The 19,497-nt window shown below is 35.4% G+C and overlaps 3 protein-coding genes across 3 annotated transcripts in view; 1 reads left to right on the forward strand and 2 right to left on the reverse strand.

Moving 5' to 3' along the window:
* Window positions 1-5,816: 5,816 nt before the first annotated feature.
* Window positions 5,817-8,629, reverse strand: LOC136806895 (uncharacterized). Its single transcript, XM_067063485.1, has 3 exons — window positions 8,307-8,629; window positions 7,232-7,421; window positions 5,817-6,252 (listed from the first exon to the last, which is right to left on the reverse strand). The coding sequence occupies exons 1-3, from the start codon at window positions 8,613-8,615 to the stop codon at window positions 5,924-5,926; spliced, it is 828 nt and encodes a 275-aa protein (XP_066919586.1). The 5' UTR covers window positions 8,616-8,629; the 3' UTR covers window positions 5,817-5,923.
* Window positions 8,630-9,908: 1,279 nt separating this feature from the next.
* Window positions 9,909-12,218, reverse strand: LOC136806867 (lysM and putative peptidoglycan-binding domain-containing protein 3-like). Its single transcript, XM_067063442.1, has 2 exons — window positions 12,007-12,218; window positions 9,909-11,702 (listed from the first exon to the last, which is right to left on the reverse strand). Exons 1-2 carry the CDS (start codon window positions 12,187-12,189, stop codon window positions 11,040-11,042), a joined length of 846 nt encoding a protein of 281 aa, XP_066919543.1. The 5' UTR covers window positions 12,190-12,218; the 3' UTR covers window positions 9,909-11,039.
* Window positions 12,219-18,846: 6,628 nt separating this feature from the next.
* The window catches only part of LOC136806868 (ATP-dependent Clp protease ATP-binding subunit clpX-like, mitochondrial), a 33,414-nt gene continuing 32,763 nt past the window's right edge, over window positions 18,847-19,497 (forward strand). Inside the window, exon 1 of the mRNA XM_067063443.1 lies at window positions 18,847-18,904. The gene's annotated coding sequence lies outside the window, so the exon portion shown is untranslated. The remainder of the gene's footprint in view (window positions 18,905-19,497) is intronic.

Consider the following 19,497-nt stretch of genomic DNA (forward strand, 5'->3'; position numbering starts at 1 on the left):
CGAATTTAGACATTAGAATACGAATTTAAATCTTCTAAACACGGATTTAAATATTCAAATATGAATTTAAATATTTTCTATCAGACTTAAATATTGGAATCTGATTTTAGCGGACCTTAATATATTTTAATCCGGGTTTCAACAAAAGCTGGCTCGGGCCATTTGGCCTACTATATGGCCCACCTTTTGGCTCGCTGATTTTGCTGATTTTGCTGAATAATCAGTTTTTTTAAAAAAGCGAGTAAGAGTCGACCGTCGATATGAGGGGAAATTATGAAATTTATAGACCCGTGCGGACCGGCAATCGTCCTTACGGGAAGGTCTTGCGCTGTACTAATTGTACCGAATTAAGGCAAAATCTAATCGGGTGCTGTGTCTTCAATTTTGGTACTACGTCTTAGATATTTTGCAGGCTTGTTTTCCATTCAGTAGAGATGCCTCACGGAAAGTTTGACCGACTAAAAACGCCGTACGGCCCGGCAATTGTCCTTACGGGGACGTCCTGCTTGACGTCTCCAGAAAGTTTCAAGTCGTGAGCCTGCCCAGTCCGGCGCTAGGAGAGGGGGTCATTTACGGTCCCGTACGGGTCATTAACGGTCCCATAGCACCCTTCTCTCAACTTTTCAGGACTTTGGACCTATTTTTTCGGAATCTACACCCAAAAAAACATGAAATAAAAGATTTTAAAGGTGCCCCTGTCACGCTTCGAACTGGGGATTGCTAGTGTGTGAACCGAACGCCTTATGCCACTGGGCCAACTTCAAGCCGTTTCAACTTTTCAGGGATGTCATTCGTTCGCTAGCTTGATTTGGCCCAGAGCTCAATAGGGACCCCTCAAACTATTTTTTAGACCTGGCTGAATGGTAATTTTCCCATTATATCGACGATCGACTCTTACTCGTTTTTTTTTTAACTGCTGCGTACGCCAAATGGCCTGGGCCAACTAGGCGAGCCAGCTTTTGTTGAAACCCGGATTACAATATGAAGGTCCGCTAAAATCAGATTCCAATATTTAAGTCCGATAGAAAATATTTAAATTAATATTTGAATATTTAAATCCGTGTTTAGAAGATTTAAATTCGTATTCTAATATCTAAATTTGTACTCTAATATTTAAATTCGTATTCCAATATTTAAATTCATATTCTAATATATAAATCTGTATTTCGAATACTTAAATTCGTATTTTGAATATTTAAATTCATATTCGAATATTTAAATCTGTATTTTGAATATTTAAATTCGTATTTTGGATATTTAAATTCATGTTCGAATATTTAAATCTGTATTTTTTATATTTAAATCTGTATTTTTAATATTTAAATCTGTATTTTTAATATTTAAATTCATATTCTAATATTTAAATCTGTATTTTGATATTTAAATTCATATTCTAATATTTAAATCTGTATTTTGAATATTTAAATTCGTATTTTGAAAATTTAAATCTGTATTTTGAATATTTAAATTCGTATTTTGAAAATTTAAATCTTGGTTGAGCTTTCTGGGCCACCGTACTTAGGCCATAGAATATCAGGATCGAAAAGCTCAACATGGTCCCATAAAGGCTGAGAATATATCCTAGATGCCACTAAGTTACTCCAAACTCGAAATATCCAATGGAATACATGTTTTTTTTTTATAAGCATTGCACTTATAAGCATATCTAGGCTCAGATATGGGGAAAAATTAAGCATATGGCAAGCATTACTTGAGCCTACGAAAAATATTTTTTTCCTGATTTTGGCTTTTTTGGCTGGAATTTTACGGATTTTCAGTATTTCCCTAAATTTATGCTTTAGATTTAAGCATCCCCTCAAGCATTTTTCAGCCTTATTAAGCTTTTGACCTAAGCATCTCTGAGCCTGTTTTTGGATTTTTCTATGCTTATAAAAAAAAAAACATGTAAAGCATGAGTTCTGAGATCTTAATTTTTGCCCAAACCTATTCTACTTGAACTGAATATAAAGAAATGGTAGATAACCTTTTTGAATCTTGAAATATTCTTTTCAACTCCTTTTTTATTCTATACATCGAAATTTTATATAACATAAACACGCTTTGTTTTATAAGAACCAGTATTTGGACAGGCTATCCTGTTCTTGATTCTGATACTTTCTCATACTCCCGGGGGGGGGGGGTACTAGGGCAAGATGGGTTACGGGGATGCTCCGCTGGTCAGGGTACCTTTTTTGACCTCCACGAGTCCCAGGTAACACCAAAAACACCAAAATAGAAAAATCAGTCCCTCGTAGGGTGCCTATTTTTGGAAAATTTCGGGAAAAAGTAGAAAATTTGAGAAAATTTTGGAATTTCAGTCCCATTCAGGGTCACTTTTTTCGCAAATTTCGAGTCCCACGTAGGGTCCATTTTTCGAACCTCAGCGGAGCACCCCCGTCGGTCGACAAGGATAGTACCCCCCCGGGCTCATACTTTTTGTTTAGGTTTTGTTAATGTTTTCAAGTTCTTATTGTTCCTTAATCTTGTTGTTTCCTATTCTCTGTCTGAGCATTTCCTTATTTTTCAAACCATTTTCAGCCTCAAGATCCTTATTAAAAAAAAGTGCACACTGTTTAAAATGGGTTTTAAAGTCTGTACTTTCTTAATATTTCTGAAATTTAAAGCTCAAAATTGTTCTTAATTTGCTCTTAGGTTTTGGCCAATTTTCAGCCTCGTGTTTTTCATAAAAACACCCCTTTCTCACAGACCTGGTGGGATTTCTTCTGACAGTGGGGATAAAGATAACGGGCTGAAACGTGATGGGGATTGGTATTCCCATATTTTTTATGGCTGGGGATTTCAATTTTTTTTGTTTCCAAGTCAGAAAATTCATGGATGGGAAAAATAGCACAATATTTTGCAGTGAGGATTGGTTTATTCGATTATTTTCAGTGGGGACAAAAATTGGAGGATAATTTCTACCGGGTACGAGATTTTGGCGAGTTTTTCCAGTGGGGAAGGGATCCCAATGGTCCAGTGAGAAGAAGGGGTGTATAATATAGATCTTATAAATAAAGCGGGAATGGATAAATATTCTGAGGTGAAAATAAAAAAAGCTAGAATAATGAATTTAATACTTAACCAAAGAAAGTCAATTTATTCCTACAGTTTATGGTTTACAGCCATAACTATTAAATTTAACACTTATTAATTTCGGTGAAGAGTGGCCACGACTGTACCCGAAATAATACGAAAAGCTAAAAGTACGTCCTTTAGCCAACCGTCTATTATTCTCCGTGCTTGCACATATTAATGTTAATCCGTCAGATTTCAGTTTCGTACACTCTGTTCGAAGACTCAAATAGTTCCATTTCGAATCGAATTCAAGCTCGATAACCCAACTCGATGTATCCTCTGTTATCGGAATTTGTAGATCTTGTGATGTCATTTCAATACGTGAACTTGTGCGCATGACACATTTTGGTATTGACGGTGTTGTCTTGGGTAACGTCGGTAAAATCTCGGTTGTCGGTTTTAGTGTCGGGTAAACGACGGTAGAATCGGTCATCCCGCAAAGAGCAGCAAGCTTGATTTGAGGCTCGGCGTATCCTTCGTATTGGAAAGTGACGTCAAATCTTATTGAAGAACGTCTTATAATACTTCGATGGCTTCTACTTTTAATGAAAAATGCAGTTCCCGGCTTATATTTAATTTGTCTCGATTCGTCAACCAAAACACCAAAATGTTGATCCATTCTTTCAGCTGGGACATCGAGTTGTAGCTCAATTACCCAATCAGTGAACACGGATTTCAGGTTACGTGACAAAGCGTATTTGATGTTTTTCTCCCAACCTCTGCCTTGCTTAGTGATCTGGAAATCTTGTATGCATCGGAATTCTTGGGCAGCCTGAACAACTGTTTGTATTGTGATTAGCAGTAGAGTGGCTGATGTAAGGCTCATCTTCTTCTTCTTTATTATCTTAAAGATAAATTATAGGAATTGATTTATCATACTTGCGTATTTAATCAATAAGTAAGAACGTATGTATAAAGGACGGAAATAAAACAGCCGTAATGACGGCTGAAAATTCCGGTAATTGTCATTTTTGAATTGCAAACCATTATGCAATCATCTTTATCGTGGTCAGCCTTTCTTAATACGTCATCTAACATAAAATTTATAGCACCAACGCAAACCAAATCAAACTAGAAAGATCGGGAAATCGAACCCGACTATCGCGATTAATCGGATTTACGCACAATTACAAATGAAAAACCCTGATTTTAAGAAACTCCTTAACCCTTTGCTTAACCGGAGTTTAATGACTATTTTTGAAACCCAGTCTCGTACCTAAGTCACGTGACATTACAATAGAATTTCAGCGATTGACCAATCAGAAGCTTCGCGGGTTTTCGAAAAAAATAGCAACAATATTTTTTCCGATATTCACTTTTTTTTTGCCTGCGATGGCCTAAAGCCCGACATCTAGCCCTTCAGGCTTTATAAATCTATGATTCTAACTCTGAGTTAGAAGCTTAGGATCTGAGGATCCAAAAGTTCAAGAATGATCCAATAAGGCTCAGAATATAGCCTCTATAAACCCTTTCCTAATTGAAACACTCAAATAAATTTATTTCGCACCGCTACACCGTGAAAAAAAATCACGGAAAACATCAGCAGATTCCGCAGCACTATTACCTGCTCACCTTGGTTACTGGTGGAACTGTGAATGGTTACTTCCACAGCAAGTTTACTTAAAACTACTCTTGAGCTTTCAACGAACAGAATGACTTTTTATATAACACAACTACCTTTTTATCACTCATGAAAAAATACATATTTACTTTTAAAATTCTGAAAGCTTGACAGCTGAGTAATTCCCTCTGAAAACAAAAAATCACTCAAACCAAATATCCCAGCCCCCACGCATTCAGCAAGAAAACATTACCTAATAAACTTGGTAAATACCCAGCATCTTACGCCTTCTTCTATTTTGTTGTTCATTATTTTCCTAGAAATTAGAAAAATCCACCTACCTATTAAATTGAGGTTTTCACTTTCCATAACATCACGTCATTTTAGCATGGATTTGAACCAGTTACCAAGGGTGATTAACTCGTTCGAGACCTAACTTATTCTACTAGGATTCTAGTAACTGAATCTAAATTTTAGTTTTTTAAATAAGAGTGATATCGTTTGCTTACTCATCAATTCTAAATTTATAAGCTTTTTGACATTGAATTGACACGGATGTGGAGCAAGATTGGTCACAAAGTGGAAAAGAAAAACGATCTTTTGCTTATTCAGCACGAAATCGAAATAGAACGCAAATTTATCAAAAGGAGACAATACTTATAACCTCTAAGCTTTAACTGCAGCAAAATAGCCATTAAATCCACGGCTTCGACAAAGAGGCAAGTGTTGTCAATAACGCGTGGATAAAAAGTGAGGATTTTTCCCCAACGAAAATATTAAATTGGCGACAAATATTCTTAACATTTTTGAATTTCTACCCTACGTTTTAGGCTTAAGCAACAAGAGGATACGGTTGTGTGCCACTTACTCAAATGTATCATTTAAAAATTCCGCTCAGTATCGTAAAACCAAAAAATTCTAAATAGATGATTTGGTAAATATTTCATAGACTTCTTATTTTTAAAACTTGTCTTAAAAGTACACAAATTCAGAGGATTTTTTTAAATGGAGAAGAAAGTGCAATTAATTCTGCAACAGGAATTAAAAATTTATTTTTCTTTTGATGGAGGAGAGGTTACAAAGTGATGGGACGAGATTTTTACAAGCTCTTATTTGATTTGGTTGGTCGTTAACCAATAATAAAATAATTTTGTTACTTTTTCTAAAGAACGCAAAGAGATTTAAAGAAACTTTTTAAAGAATTAAAGTATTTATAAAAGCTCCGTCTCATCTGACAGTGATACAGGGGTGTATCAACCTGATAATAAGTTTTTAAAAAATACAATATTAATTGTTCACACAATGATAACCAGTAAACCAAGCTTCCAAAAGTTTTGGCGCGTTCGTTTTTGGTCCTGAAAATTGCAATTGGTGATCAAAAATAAAGGTGGTTCCTGCAGCTTTGTCGCCATTATGTTCGTTGTTATGACAAATGTAATTGTATCCATTCGAAAGTATTGCATAGCATTTTCCATACACGTCTACTTGAGACCAAGGTTTATCAAATTTCAACTCGATCATCCAGTTCCCTTTTGTATCTTCTGTGACTGGGAGATCGAGGATTTCTTTCATACCACCATACCATGCTTTGTGGTAGGAGAGAACACACGAAGGAACTAAAAAATGAAATTATTCAGGGGATATCGGAAATGTTGTTATTAATTCAAGTTTACGCCCTAAAAAACATACTGGAAATATTGCATAAAAGGACACCCCTGTCTCACAGCCCTGGTGGAACTTTTTTCTCAGTGGGGATAGAAATTCCATTGTTCCATGGTTAAAAAATCCAGTTTGGATGGTTTTGGAGTGCAATTTTTAAACATTGAATTTCAAGTGGGGATGAAATCAATTTCCCAGTGGGGATGAAATTCCAAGGTATTTTCCCACCGGGGACTGAATTTTCGCTAAATTTTCCATTGGGGCTGGGGTCCCAGCGGGTCTGTGACATAGGGGTGTAAAAGGGTAAACTCGTCCATCAGTAAAATAAAAAACTGGAGCAAATGGGTCTGGGTATAAGATTGTTAAAAGGGCAGTGAAATATACTCGTGTTTTCCTTTCTTTGTATGTCTAGGCACCTATTTGTTTTCTGAAGCTCTGTTCTCTCTTATCAATCATACTAGTATCAAATTTAACCAACGTCCAATTTAGACCCCTATCTCACAGCCCCGGTGGAACTTTTTTCCCACATCAGATTGAAAATTAACATCGAAATCCAAAAGAGAATAGAAATTCTATATTGTTCCGAGCTAAAAAAATCCAGTGGGGATGATTTTAGAGTATAATTTTTTTCATTGAACTTCAAATAGGGTGAAATCAAAGTCAATAACCCAGTGGGTATTTTTCCTACCGGGGAAGCAGAGGTGTTAACACCCCTTGACAGGGTGAGTTCCCACTAGGTCTGTCAAACAGGGGTTTCAGATTACGTCAAAATCATTGTAATGAGCATCATTCAACCCTGGCAAACTCGAACCCAAATTCTTCTACGACACATACAAGGATTTCTTTTCATCCAAAATAATTAAACTCATTTCCAAGCCACCTTGCTTTCAATATGGATTAGATGCAGTTGATGTGAATGTACTCATGATATCATACCTTGAGGGGAAGGGTCAAAAGCTGGCGGCAAAACTTCAACAAGAGGGGCCTGGGTTGTATAGAATGCTGAAGATGACGTCATTCCACATAATACAGCTTGTTTAATTTGCGGAACAAGAACTCCACTGTATCTGGCTTGGATGGGGAACCGGAGATTGGTGTTCGATAATGTCCGTCGGTTGTTATTTGCCTGAAATAATAAAATTGAATTTCAAGTTTGAGTTTGCTGCCTTTCAATTTAAAGTAGTATTTTAGAGAACTTTACATTTAGTAAAATTGTCGTAGGACTTTGGTCACTGACTTTTATATAACCCTGGACCAAGCAATATCTGCTATCTTTGATTGGAGTTTTTTTGGAATTGGTACCCGAGGAGAAGCCATTGCAGTGTTAAAAATTAACGTCTAACGCCGCTACATCATCAAACGAATTTGAGGAAAAGTAGACCTAACGCTCTCGATGCATTTACACCCCTATCGAGTAGTGCCGCCATTAGGGTACCAGCTTTCAAAAAACTCCGATCAAAGATTTTGCTTGGCTGGAATTGAGAAGCTTGGTCCAGGGTATATAAAGTTCAGTGACTTTTGGTATGTATACCTTATTTGAACATACCCTAATAATACTTTATATAACTAGGCAAATCTCTGGTAACTTGAACGAATTAATTTTTTCCGTTCGAGTTGGAATTAGAGAGGGGGGGTTTCAGGGGGTACCCAATTCCGCAATTCCGCCAATTTTTTCTCCAATTTCCGTCAAACCGTCTTAAATTGAACCAAAATTCCGTCACCGAAAATTCCTTTGAAATTCAATATTTTTGTCGAAAATTCCGCAAATTTGGAATATCTTTTACCAATTCCGAAATTCCGCAATTTTTTTTGCTAAATTCGGTTTTCCGCAGTAAAATTGTCTAATTTTCCGTCTCCGTCAGAGAACCTAATTTCCGTAATTCCGTCTAAATTTTCGCCAAATTCCGCCACTCCGTCCGAAAAAAGGGCCGATTCCGCTCCTCCGCCAAACGTGAAACCCCCCCCTAGAGATAGTCAACTGTAAAGTTTTATTGGAAGTGGTATTTATAACCTTGATGAAAAAAACATGCTCTTTTTCATGTACAACTTTGAACGTGTTATCAACGTCCGCGAACCATTGAGTGAACTGGTTGACAGGTTGGTCAAAATGAATCTCGATGACCCAATCAGAAAAGGTTGACGTCAATGGTCTCGATAATTCATACTCTGTTGTTCCAACTGAAGGTCCGTCACGCCAGGATGTTTTGATGTTGACTTGAATGTCTTTCAGACACATGAATTTATTTGGTGTTGTTGCATCTACCATTTTTGTTACTATGGTGATGGCTACCAAAAGAGAGGTGACTATTTTAGTGAACATTTTTAGGGTTTCTTTTAGCTAAAAGTAACAAATATTCGCATCAACTAAATTAAGTATTTCTTTATCAATTTCACACGTGAGAATTCACTCTATTAGTGTGATTAAACCAAAAGACTTTGATTAAACTATCCATGATAATGGTCCCATTGCATTGGGCCAGGATTTTCCAAAAAGAAAGAATTGAATAGGGTTAATATACATGGAATCATACAGTTTGAAACAAAAACTGACAAAATATTCAGCTATTCTTGAGAATAATTCTAGTACAGAATTACACAAATCTAAAGATCATCCAAGGGAAGCCATGTCTCCACAGAAGACGAAAATGCATCAAACCAGTGGTATTGGAAGAGAATAATAATGTTTCTTTTAATTAAATTATTCTCTCTAAAGTAGTGTATCGAGCACTCTAATTGTGAAGAGACTATTTACAAGAAATGAAAAAATATGTAACTCTTCTTTCAAGAAATTTTCTCATCGTAGCAAATCGAAATTTTGGCAAGAATAGCTCTCCCTTCATGAGACATTAAAAATTGACATAAAAATCAAACCTAAAAGTTTGGATGAAAGAAATCAAGTTGATATGCCTGATCGGTGAACTTTTCACATCCACGATAGTGTTCACTCATTACAACTCGAACCCACTCCAATAGCACTATTCATAGATTGAAGAAGTGTTTTGAGCCTGGTAACTAAGTTCCTTTCATTTTTCGGCACCTGTATATAATAGAAGGTACCTAGTAACCAAAAGAAATTGAAAAAAGTGAAATGAATTTAAAAGCAAGTGTTAAATTGTTGACTTTTTAAATAGATAGAAACCAGCCTGCAAAATAAAACAAAAAATTTCTTCCCTGGTTTCCACATGATGAGTTCAAACGGAAGTTCAGGTTTTGAAAAACAGAATGTAAGAAAATTTAAATGAAATACTGTAACCATGAAGAGAAATTATCTCTATCTATCTCTAAAATCTCCAACTATCTTCAATTTCGAGTTGAAAAAAGTTGGAATAAAAATTAAACAGCGAAATAATTGACTAACCACCCTGACATTTAAGTCCATCCACCCCGATGTATTGTAAAAGTTATAAAATTCTAGGTTCTGTTTCAAAAGGTTTAAAGGAAACACCTTTTGGTTTAAAGAAAATTTGGTCACTTTTCTCCTACTTCTTTTTATTCTCTGGTTGATAATCTCAAACAGGTATCTCAAACATACTTTGTAGATAAAGAGAGCCTATACAACTAGCTGGCATAAGTTTTGAGGGTTCTCCAAACCTTTAGAATAGAAATTAAAATATTTACTTTGAATTTTTATTCCCTTGTACCCTTTTCCTATCTATTTATAAATTCAAAATAAAAATTAATTTTTATTTGATAAAATACAAAATTAAAATGTCATTAGAAAATTATTAAACAAAAAAAATTCAACCAAGTGGCCGTGTGTAAGTCATTTACGATATCAAACAGACTACTATATTGATCCTCGAGTTTCATCCAAGTCTTTCAAGAGAAATTATTACTGCTGTCTAGACAATGAGAAAAAGAAAATCATGTAAAAAATAATCATTTTCGCGATAAAAGCACGTTAATTTTTTTACAAAAAATTAAAATGCAATTGAAAATACTACTCACGACCCAAAAATGCTTCTAGATCTCTCGACTACGAGGAACAAAAACATTAGACAAAATTATTGAGTTAAATATTAACAAAATATAGACTTCACTTAAATAGATTCAAAGGTTTGAGATGTGTCAACAAGACTATTTCACTATACGATTTCAATCTTTTAGAGAACTAAAGGCTTGGGGACACGAGAAGTTTTTTTCGCGTTGGTGCAATGCAACATGCTCCATCCCACTAACACAAGAGAAATAGTGCGTGTCCCATGGTTTCTTTTTTTGTTTCATGGGACAGTTAAGAAAAGGGAGCTTTCACCTGCGATCTCCAAAACCACTGAAGACTGGTTTAAAATTAATATTTCATTTCAATACGCATTTTAGTATTCAGACGCTCATAGACTGAGGTTGCTGCAAAAAGTTGTTGACACTATTTTTGTCGGACATTTAAATGCCAGCTTTAGTACATCATGGAATTATTGATTACATCATAGTATACCAAAAGATAGCTAATCTTTCTCATTCTCGGCTAAACTTTACAACAGAAAAAGCGGTACCTTGGGTAGGTAATAAAAAACTTCAACTTGTTAAACGATTAATTGTTCGATTAAACGATTAATTGTTCGATTAAACGATTAATTGTTCGATTAAACGTTTAATGACGTTGGACATTGTCCACGTATTTGTATGCAGCAGGATCTTTTTTGCCTGTGTCCTCGGAGAAAGCAGCAGAAATTTCTCAGAAATGCGCCAAGAATGTTTCCCGGGAATGAGAAATTTTAGCCATCATAATATGGTATATAGCGAGTGCTTAGTTATGTCTAAAATGTAAAAAATAAAGTAAAGGTACTACAACAGCTATTAGACATAGTAAAACCAACCAGAATTTCCATGAAAAATAACAAGCAGAACCATACGTATCCGTAGTGACTTTCCGGTCAGCCGGGAATACAACCGGTGATAAAAGAGCATCAACCACTTTGTCCATATCTTCTTTTTGTGTGTTTACATTTTTTATTTCATGTTGGATTCGAATATCAACACGTTCTATAAAATCAGAAAGTGTCGGTTCACAGTTATCTATCGGTTGACCAATCAAAATAGTCCTTTTATTGTCGTTGGTAGTCGGTAATAGTGGAGTTCTATCCGACGATCGTTGTCGGTCAAAAATATCATCATCCTCATCATCGCTTGTCGGTAGAAAATCAAGATCGGGATTAAACTGATGTTTAGTTTGTATTTTAAACTTATCTTTTCGGTCACCGTAAAAATTGTCCTCAGGCTTATTATCACCATTGTTACTTGCTTTTAATTGGCTCGTTACTAAATGAGTTCCGCCATTAGATTGATCGCTCTGTTGTTTAAGATATTCGTTATGTAATACGCCGTCCTTAACAACGGGAATTTTGATTGTTCGCAACGCGTGTAACTCTTTCTCTTGGTACAGTTTGTTAGCGTGCTTGATTTCAGATTGCTGTAGAAAAAGAGGGATACTATTTTAATCATGGTATATATGACATATATATCACTCAAGCAGACAAAAATAATTGCGATTTGGTATATTTTCTTGCTGAACACGAAAATGTGAAGCTAAATTTTATTTAAGTTTTTTTACAGGTGGATTTTATCTAAAATGTGTCATTTCCTGTCATTTCTCAGCATGTATAATAAAAATAAAAAACATCCTATATGTTTTAGCCGTTTGACAAGGAGTTTCACTCCTGAAAATTTCAACATTATACATACACACTCTTTCTATATCATAACAGGGAGTTTACCTTGCAGTTATACTTCAAAGCTAGATTCTGTAGTGTGTCTTCTTCTTTTAAATCGTGATAGATTATCTCCTTGTTACCATATAACGGTTTAGTGTTTGAAAGATCTGATTCGCAAGAGCTTGTTGACCAGTTTCGGCGCCGTACATCTAGACTCGTCATTTCGAGAAATTGCTCTTTGCTCATTCCTTGAGGTATGGAAAGTGTGTTTGTACCTTGAAAAAAAAAACAATCCTAAAGGCTTGGGGACACGAGAAGTTTTTTTCGCGTTGGTGCAATGCAACATGCTCCACCCCACCAACCTGAAACGCTTTCTCGTGTCCCCACCCCATTTTTCTTTCTACCAATAAAAGTGAAATCTCACTTTTGTCCCTGGGACAATGGAGTAAAATTGATTCGAATCAATTTTACTCCATTGTCCCAGGGACAAGATCAGCGTGTCTTTTGGGTATTTTTCTCACATTTTGTCACATGAAACAAAAAAAAAGAAACCATGGGACACGCACTTTTTCTCTCGTGTTAGTGGGATGGAGCATGTTGCATTGCACCAACGCGAAAAAAACTTCTCGTGTCCCCAAGCCTTTAAGGTTTTTCCCTGATAAAAAATTAACTTAATCATTTCCCAATGTCAGGTAAATCATGCTGAATATTGTCTTTGGAACCTAGTAACCTCTCTTATAGTGTTTTATAACTTGATATGTTGATGAGTTATACCAAAATATCTATTACCATGCAACGCAGAGCAATGCTATAAAAATATACAAGGAACGAGAGTAACCAACCAAAAATCTAGAAAAACAAATAAATCCAAACAAACTAATCAAACGATAAGCAATAAATAGCCAATAAAATAGGGCCTCTATAACTCGAATACGACCAAGGAACTAAAGTTTGTCCGAACGGTCTAGAAAACTTGTTCGAGTTAAGGAGGTATTACACACAAACAATGGAAGTGCATTACGAAAATGGTTTAAGCACAACGGGGTTGCGAAACGGAAATCAAAGATTTTATCCTTATTAAAAACTGAAAAGTATATATCTTTTATAAGCATCCTACATCCTTTTCAATAGGTATATAATAATTGCTTTTAAAACGTAAGCACATAATGCTTAGCCTGACCATGGGCTGATTAAAAACTTGCTTTAAAAAATTAGCTGACACTGAAAAAAATATTCGAATCCCTTAAAATAGTAATGGTGTTAATTTTACCACCTAGGAATTTGCCTAACGGTGAAAATTTCTAAAAACAAAGGGAGATGATGTCCGGGGGTTAAATTTCCAAAAAACGTTATTTCCTCTACCCCCCCCCCATGTACAAAAATTTTCTAGAAGAGCTTTTTTACCTGATGTTGAGTTTAAAACGAGAACGTTGGGTTGTGAAAGAACATTTTGTTGCTCGATTGACGACGGTTCAATATCCAGAATACGACTAATTTGTTCTTTTTGGTGGTCCACTGAAACTTTCTTATATTTTTCAAAAGTACTCATTTCTCATTCCAACATGCCATCATCTGTAGTAGTATGTCTTATTTTTTGGTTAGATTCTTTGTAATTATAGATCTAAGACAAACAAAAGAAATATTAATCAATTAATGGGAAAATCTTTCTAAAGTATAAAATATTTTGCAAAGGTGCAAAGATTTATTTTCTATGAAAACCACTTCATCGCTGTTTTACTGCTTTTCTAGCAGTTGCATCCAGAAATGAAATACAATCCAACCTTTCAATTTTATTAAATGACATGTTTTCTGGCGTGTTCAATTTCTATATACAGTTATATAATCATTTCTGTGCTTTTAAATATTCCATAAGAATCTCATAAACTATTCAAAGACTTTTTCGTCGTAAATTATCATAAAGATATTATCAGAATCTAATTTTTATCTGCATATTTCTAAAGTATGATCCAACACATAAGATACAAGTCGCATTGGTATTTTTAAAACACTTTTTGGAAAAAAGTTATTTGAATTTCTAAGTTGAATTTAACACATTAAATACCAATTTTCAAGGGCACTTGTTTTACAATAAATCAAACGAAAGCTGTTTTTTTTTCTATTACAAATAAAGTTTAAGATCTTATATTTTCCAAACCATCTTTATACTTCGTTGCAAAATATATAATAAACTTAAACTCAAATAACAGCTATGTCAATAAAAATATGGAAACTTAATATTTCATAAAACTATACAAGTTTCCTAATATAACATTATCAACATCTTGATGGTCAAGCTAGCATGTGAAATATAATATTCTATGGAATGTATTTAAGTTTATATTACATAACAAGACATAACACTTTTGATGATCTGTGTTTAAAACTGACAGTAAACAGTATTTATCACTTATCAGGGATTTTTCTAAGCACTTTATGTCCAGATACAGGCCAATACTCAATCCAAGATAAAAGAAATACTTTCTAGAGCAGATAAAAAATGTCTGTTTGCTAGGTTTCTACCATTCTAAACGAACTTTGTGGCCCTTTCTGTACTTAAAAATGCAATGGTTTTTCTGATGTCTCGATGTCAGATCTATATTCAGAATAATTTTTTGAAATCTTTAGCTTGATAGAGTTTCATCAAGTTCAATCAGTTCAATCAAAAAATCAGTAGATTAATATTAGTTCTGGCAGGCTTACCTTAAACTCCTTTATCAGAATTAGAGGCTGGTCTTTTATCTTTCCCTTCACAACAATACAATGCTGACAAGTTGATACAAAATATTGACAAGTAATCCCTGTGAGAGAGGTTTATATCAAAATCTGCAACAAAAACGAAAGTGGTCTCTTCTACTGATTGCTTCCTGGCGCTCCTTTGCAGCTGTTTATCAAATTTCCACCAATGAGATTGCCAGATTTCACACGACCCTTCTTTTTGGCACCCGTGGCCTCTCAGTGCCTTGCACGACGGGCAGCTGTAAAATCCCACCCTTCATATATTTGTTTCAATCGTGATCCTAAGGCTTAGGTTTTTTCTCATCTTCAATTTACTGAAGAAAGCGGGAATTTGATGCGAGAGTTAGATTGTCAACAAAGTGCAGGATTTGGAAAACTTTCTATGTTTGGTTTTTTACACAAACCCCTGTAACTATGGGCGAGCACCCTGTTGCTAAGATGTTGGCTTGAAATCAAAAGTGAAACCACTGAAAATGAAAGTAAAATCGGCCTGCACTCTGAATCTTGTAATCTTGATATAGGAGTTTAAGCATAGACTGGCAACAGTTACCTAGAGACAAGATAACTTATCACGTTTTTATTGGCTGAGGGAAAGTAATGTATGTGGAGTAATTTGTTATTCAATAGGCCGCCGTTGGGAGAACTTGGACGACCAACCGTGAGATCAGTTAAATTGCATCCAGTGGAGGCTAACATGCATAGCCCTCAAATGAATGGGTGATGACTCCTTTGTACGAGTGAAAGTAGATTTTTTGTTATTCAATCCCGTACGGTAAAAATCGTTTATATCGGTTAGGGTCAGGATCAGTTAGGATCAGGGTTGGAGTTCGAGAGTCAAAATAGGGTTGGGAGTAGCATTGGTAGATAAATATAGGGCTCTAGGCCCTGGTAGGCGCACCTCTAGGGTTGGGGCTAACCCTGGTATGTCGATATATATAGGTCTGTAAAATACACACTACCAGTGAAGCTGGAACTTTGATATTCCATGGTTAGAAAAAGCTATACCTGTTTTCTTTTCTCTTTACAGAATCAACAAGCCATCAACATCAACAAATTCCACACATTTCCTCATAAGAAACTTTTAAATTATCTGCCATTATGACTTTCTTGGGGCAGTTCTGAAATTAACCAATTGGGTTAGGTATCGGAATTCCTATGGGAGTTCTTTTCCAGTTTGTGAAATAGCTAAGTCGGCAAAAAAACTTTTACCGGAGGTTTAAAGAAAAAACAAAACTGCCATCATTTGCTTTTTATTTAGTCATATATTTAAATTTGGGCTCAGAAATACTCAAATAAATAAGTTAATAATATTCAACATACTATTTATACCTCTCAGAAAATAAACACTTACAAAATAAGATAGTTTATTATTTGTAACACCCTCGTATTTGAACCATTCTATAGTGAGCCTAAAATAAGGTGGAAACTAAGTAGTGCCCTCGACGCAAGATTGCTGCCTCATCTTTATTCGCCCCCGCAAGAACTAAAAAGGGAAAATTCGTAATCGAATCTCAATCGAACAGCTAATTCCTAGGTAATATTCTATTGTGTTCGATTACGTTTGAGTAAGGTTAGATAATGGTTCGATTGATAATAGTTGACTATGTTCGATTGGTTCGATTGATTGTCAATTACATTCGATTAATTTTCGATTTCTTTCAATTACGATTATGTTCGATGGGTTTGATTACTATTAGATTAAATTGGATCACTCCGTTAGAGCTTTTTAGCGTGGGCAGATGAGCGCTTAAGTATCGTACGGAATGCAATTGAATCAATCGTACGTAATCCAACATAATCGAATACAATCGAACGTAATCGAAGCAATTGAACAGCAAATCCTGGGTAGTATTCAATTGCGATTCAATTGCGTTCGACAATCGAATTGCAATTTATTCAATTGATTTGGTGTTGTTTCGATTCGTTCGGTTGACATGTCTGGTCTTTTTTGCTGTTTTCAATTCGATTGCCTTGGAAATTCATATATACATTTTCTTCTCTCGCCTTGGAGATTTGGAATTTTGGTGAAAACTATTGCCCTTGGAAATCTTGTGTCATCCGCCCCCCCCTGTTACAGACAAACTTTGGAATGGCCCAATCCCACCGGAACTCAACAGAACCCTCACGACGCTCCGGAAACTTCTGGAGTTTTCCGGAGCAACTAAAAAATTCACTATTTTTCTCTCCGGAAAGCTCCGGCCGGGAGGGTCCTAACTCAACTTTGGCAAATTTCAATATATCAAAGTTAACTCCAAAATTAAATAAGTCCAACTTAGAAACATCCTAAAGGTTCAGAAACTCCAGAAAACTCCAGAACAAAGATAGAAAAATACATAAAAATACAAGATCTATTCTCACCCGTATGATACGAAGAAGCCACGACCAAATGAATGAACTGGCTGGTCATTAAAATACAAAGTTAAATCAAAACAAAAATGTGGAACTGCGTAGATCATTTGTTTTGAAATTTTGCTGCTTTGGATTGGCATTGCATTGGTCAGCCATTTGATGGCTATCAGTTAGGGGTCAGTCACAAATCGATTTTAGGTTAGAAGAACGTCAATTGACGTATATGGGTGGGTGGGTTAAAGGTTATTGACGTTTTTCAGAAACATCGATTTTTCATTCCATAAAAAATATTACTTCTCGCCATGTTTCTGTTTGATCGCTTCGTTTGTTTTGAAAACCAAAACAAACGGCCCGTTGTTTATGTCTTTTCTTTGTTTGACAGCCCGAACGGCCCTTTAATTTTCGCAGATGGCCGTTCTTTCTGTCGCTACATACTACGGAGATAATTAATTACGGGAGTTTTGTGAACAAGTTTAGAAATTATCTCTGTTTCTTTTTTTTTTCAAATATAAACTATGCGAGCCGTAGTGAAAATCAAGATGGCTGACGAAACAGCGATGAAGGCAGTTTTTATTGATTTTCGAGGATATCAAGGAGTTTGACGTTTTTGGGTGTGGGTGGGTGGGTCAGCTTTTCAAACGTCAATTGACGTTCTTCTAAGCTAAAATCGATTTGTGACTGACCCCCTTAGTCACACTAGCGTCCCACCAAAATGCGTATCAAAGATTAATGCTGCGAAAGCGCTATATCGTTTACTTGACTCTCAAGCAAAAAAATGCGCCGCAAAACTTCTAAAGGGATTCATGAAAAAATAACCCGGCGCTTTTTAATGAAATTAACATTTTCAAAAACTTTGTGAAATTGCCTAAAATTTGAGCCATAGATGAAAAAGTTTGAGCCAAGCCAACCTTGAAAACTAATTTGAAGATCAACTTCCCAAGAAAAAGATCTACGGGGGAGGCGGAACCCACCTAAATCCGAGCACCGCCAGATAGGAACTTTTGCCGGACCTCAAACAATGACCCATTTACATGTGCGGAATTGTTTTTACTTTCGCGTATAAACAAGGCCTTAAAAATCGAAGCGCTGTCTCTGGAATTGAATGACACATTTTGGTGTTGATTTTGGCTGCTGCACGTTTTATTTTGTTTCCAACTTTCAAGTTTTAATTAATATTGTCTTGCGAACTTGATTCAGGTAACTCTCATCCTTGTTGTTAAAATGTATCCTGTAGACGGCTGATGTTGTTTTTTCTGAAAGCTTAATTTCCGAGTGTGACTAACTAACTGGCTATATGCAAGTTTCCCTCCACTGATGCAAGTTTTACCTGGTCACTGGTAGAATCTAACTTCTCTAAATAAAAAATATACCTTAAGTTTGTCGAAATAACAAGCAACATGTAGTCTATGAAGTCAGAAATATGAAATCGAAGGAAATTTTGTTGAAAATTCAATATAAAAGTTTCTAACCTGACGGTCCCGTTGCTGCGGTACCATATTTGATTACGAAAAAAAAATTAAAGGCCGTTTTACATGTCAAAAAGTAAGCAAGTCATCGTGAAGATAGGGTTTTAAATAATATTCGACAAACTTCGATGCCAGGCTTCTAAAACGGTTTCATTTTCAAAGAGTAGACAAAATAGGGAAAAAATGATGCAAGCTTAGAAAAGAAAGGTCTAAGTTTTGACAATTATTAAAATTCAACTGCTCACGCTTGCCTGGGCTGTGTGATGTTTTAATAGGAAGGGGGAGCCGGGGGAGAAGATAGTGAGTTTGATTATGTAACCTCCTAACCTGAGCGGTCCAGTTAAAGCATACGAACTTTGTACCTAGTCTTTTCATAGAATCAAATAAGGATTCTTCCAAACTTTTAAATGGTGAGTGTAAAATATTGACTATTAGTTCTATCTATTTTTTTAATCTTTTAAAAGTAATTTCAAAGTAAAAATTCCTTTTTAATCAATTTCTTGATATGTTATTTTATCTTTGAAAGATCCATTGTGTTTTTAATTTAAATCTGATGAAAAATTAAAACATTTAAGTATGTCTTGATTTTTTTCTTTCTCTGCTTTACAAGTGATTACAAAGTCCAAAAGTCTGTTTCATGGATTGAAAGTGATCCCTTGCAAAAAACCGTGCAAACAAACAAAAACAACAAGGTTTACAGACATACAAACATCATTCATTTGTAAGATTTTGCTCTTAATGATTTTTACTATTATACAAGTTAGAAAATTTTTAATTCAATAGTGTTGTGCATAACTGAGATAGAAAGCATTTAATTTTTAACTTGGAGATCCCTTTTCTTTTATATTTTTATTTGGTTGAGTTGGGTGAAGGCTTCTTCGTAAAAGCGAAAGACATGTATCTATTTTTCGGATCCGGCATGCGGGAATAGTAACAGGACCTGCAGTCGACTTGGTAGGGTTGGGTATGGGCGTGGTTTGGGTGTGGTTATGTATCAGATTGG

Source organism: Clytia hemisphaerica, unplaced genomic scaffold (genome assembly GCF_902728285.1).
Source record: "Clytia hemisphaerica strain Z4C2 unplaced genomic scaffold, Clytia hemisphaerica genome assembly, whole genome shotgun sequence".
Classification (NCBI taxonomy): Eukaryota; Metazoa; Cnidaria; class Hydrozoa; order Leptothecata; family Clytiidae; genus Clytia; species Clytia hemisphaerica.

Excerpts from the sequence above, each read along its gene's own strand:
- LOC136806895 (XM_067063485.1), bottom strand. The coding sequence starts at position 8,615 with ATGTTCACTAAAATAGTCACCTCTCTTTTGGTAGCCATCACCATAGTA. Across the intron at positions 7,422-8,306 it reads AGCATGTTTTTTTCATCAAG|GCAAATAACAACCGACGGAC; the intron begins GTTATAAATACC and ends TTATTATTTCAG. Across the intron at positions 6,253-7,231 it reads TTTTGACCCTTCCCCTCAAG|TTCCTTCGTGTGTTCTCTCC; the intron begins GTATGATATCAT and ends TTCATTTTTTAG.
- LOC136806867 (XM_067063442.1), bottom strand. The coding sequence starts at position 12,189 with ATGAGCAAAGAGCAATTTCTCGAAATGACGAGTCTAGATGTACGGCGC. Across the intron at positions 11,703-12,006 it reads CTTTGAAGTATAACTGCAAG|CAATCTGAAATCAAGCACGC; the intron begins GTAAACTCCCTG and ends CTTTTTCTACAG.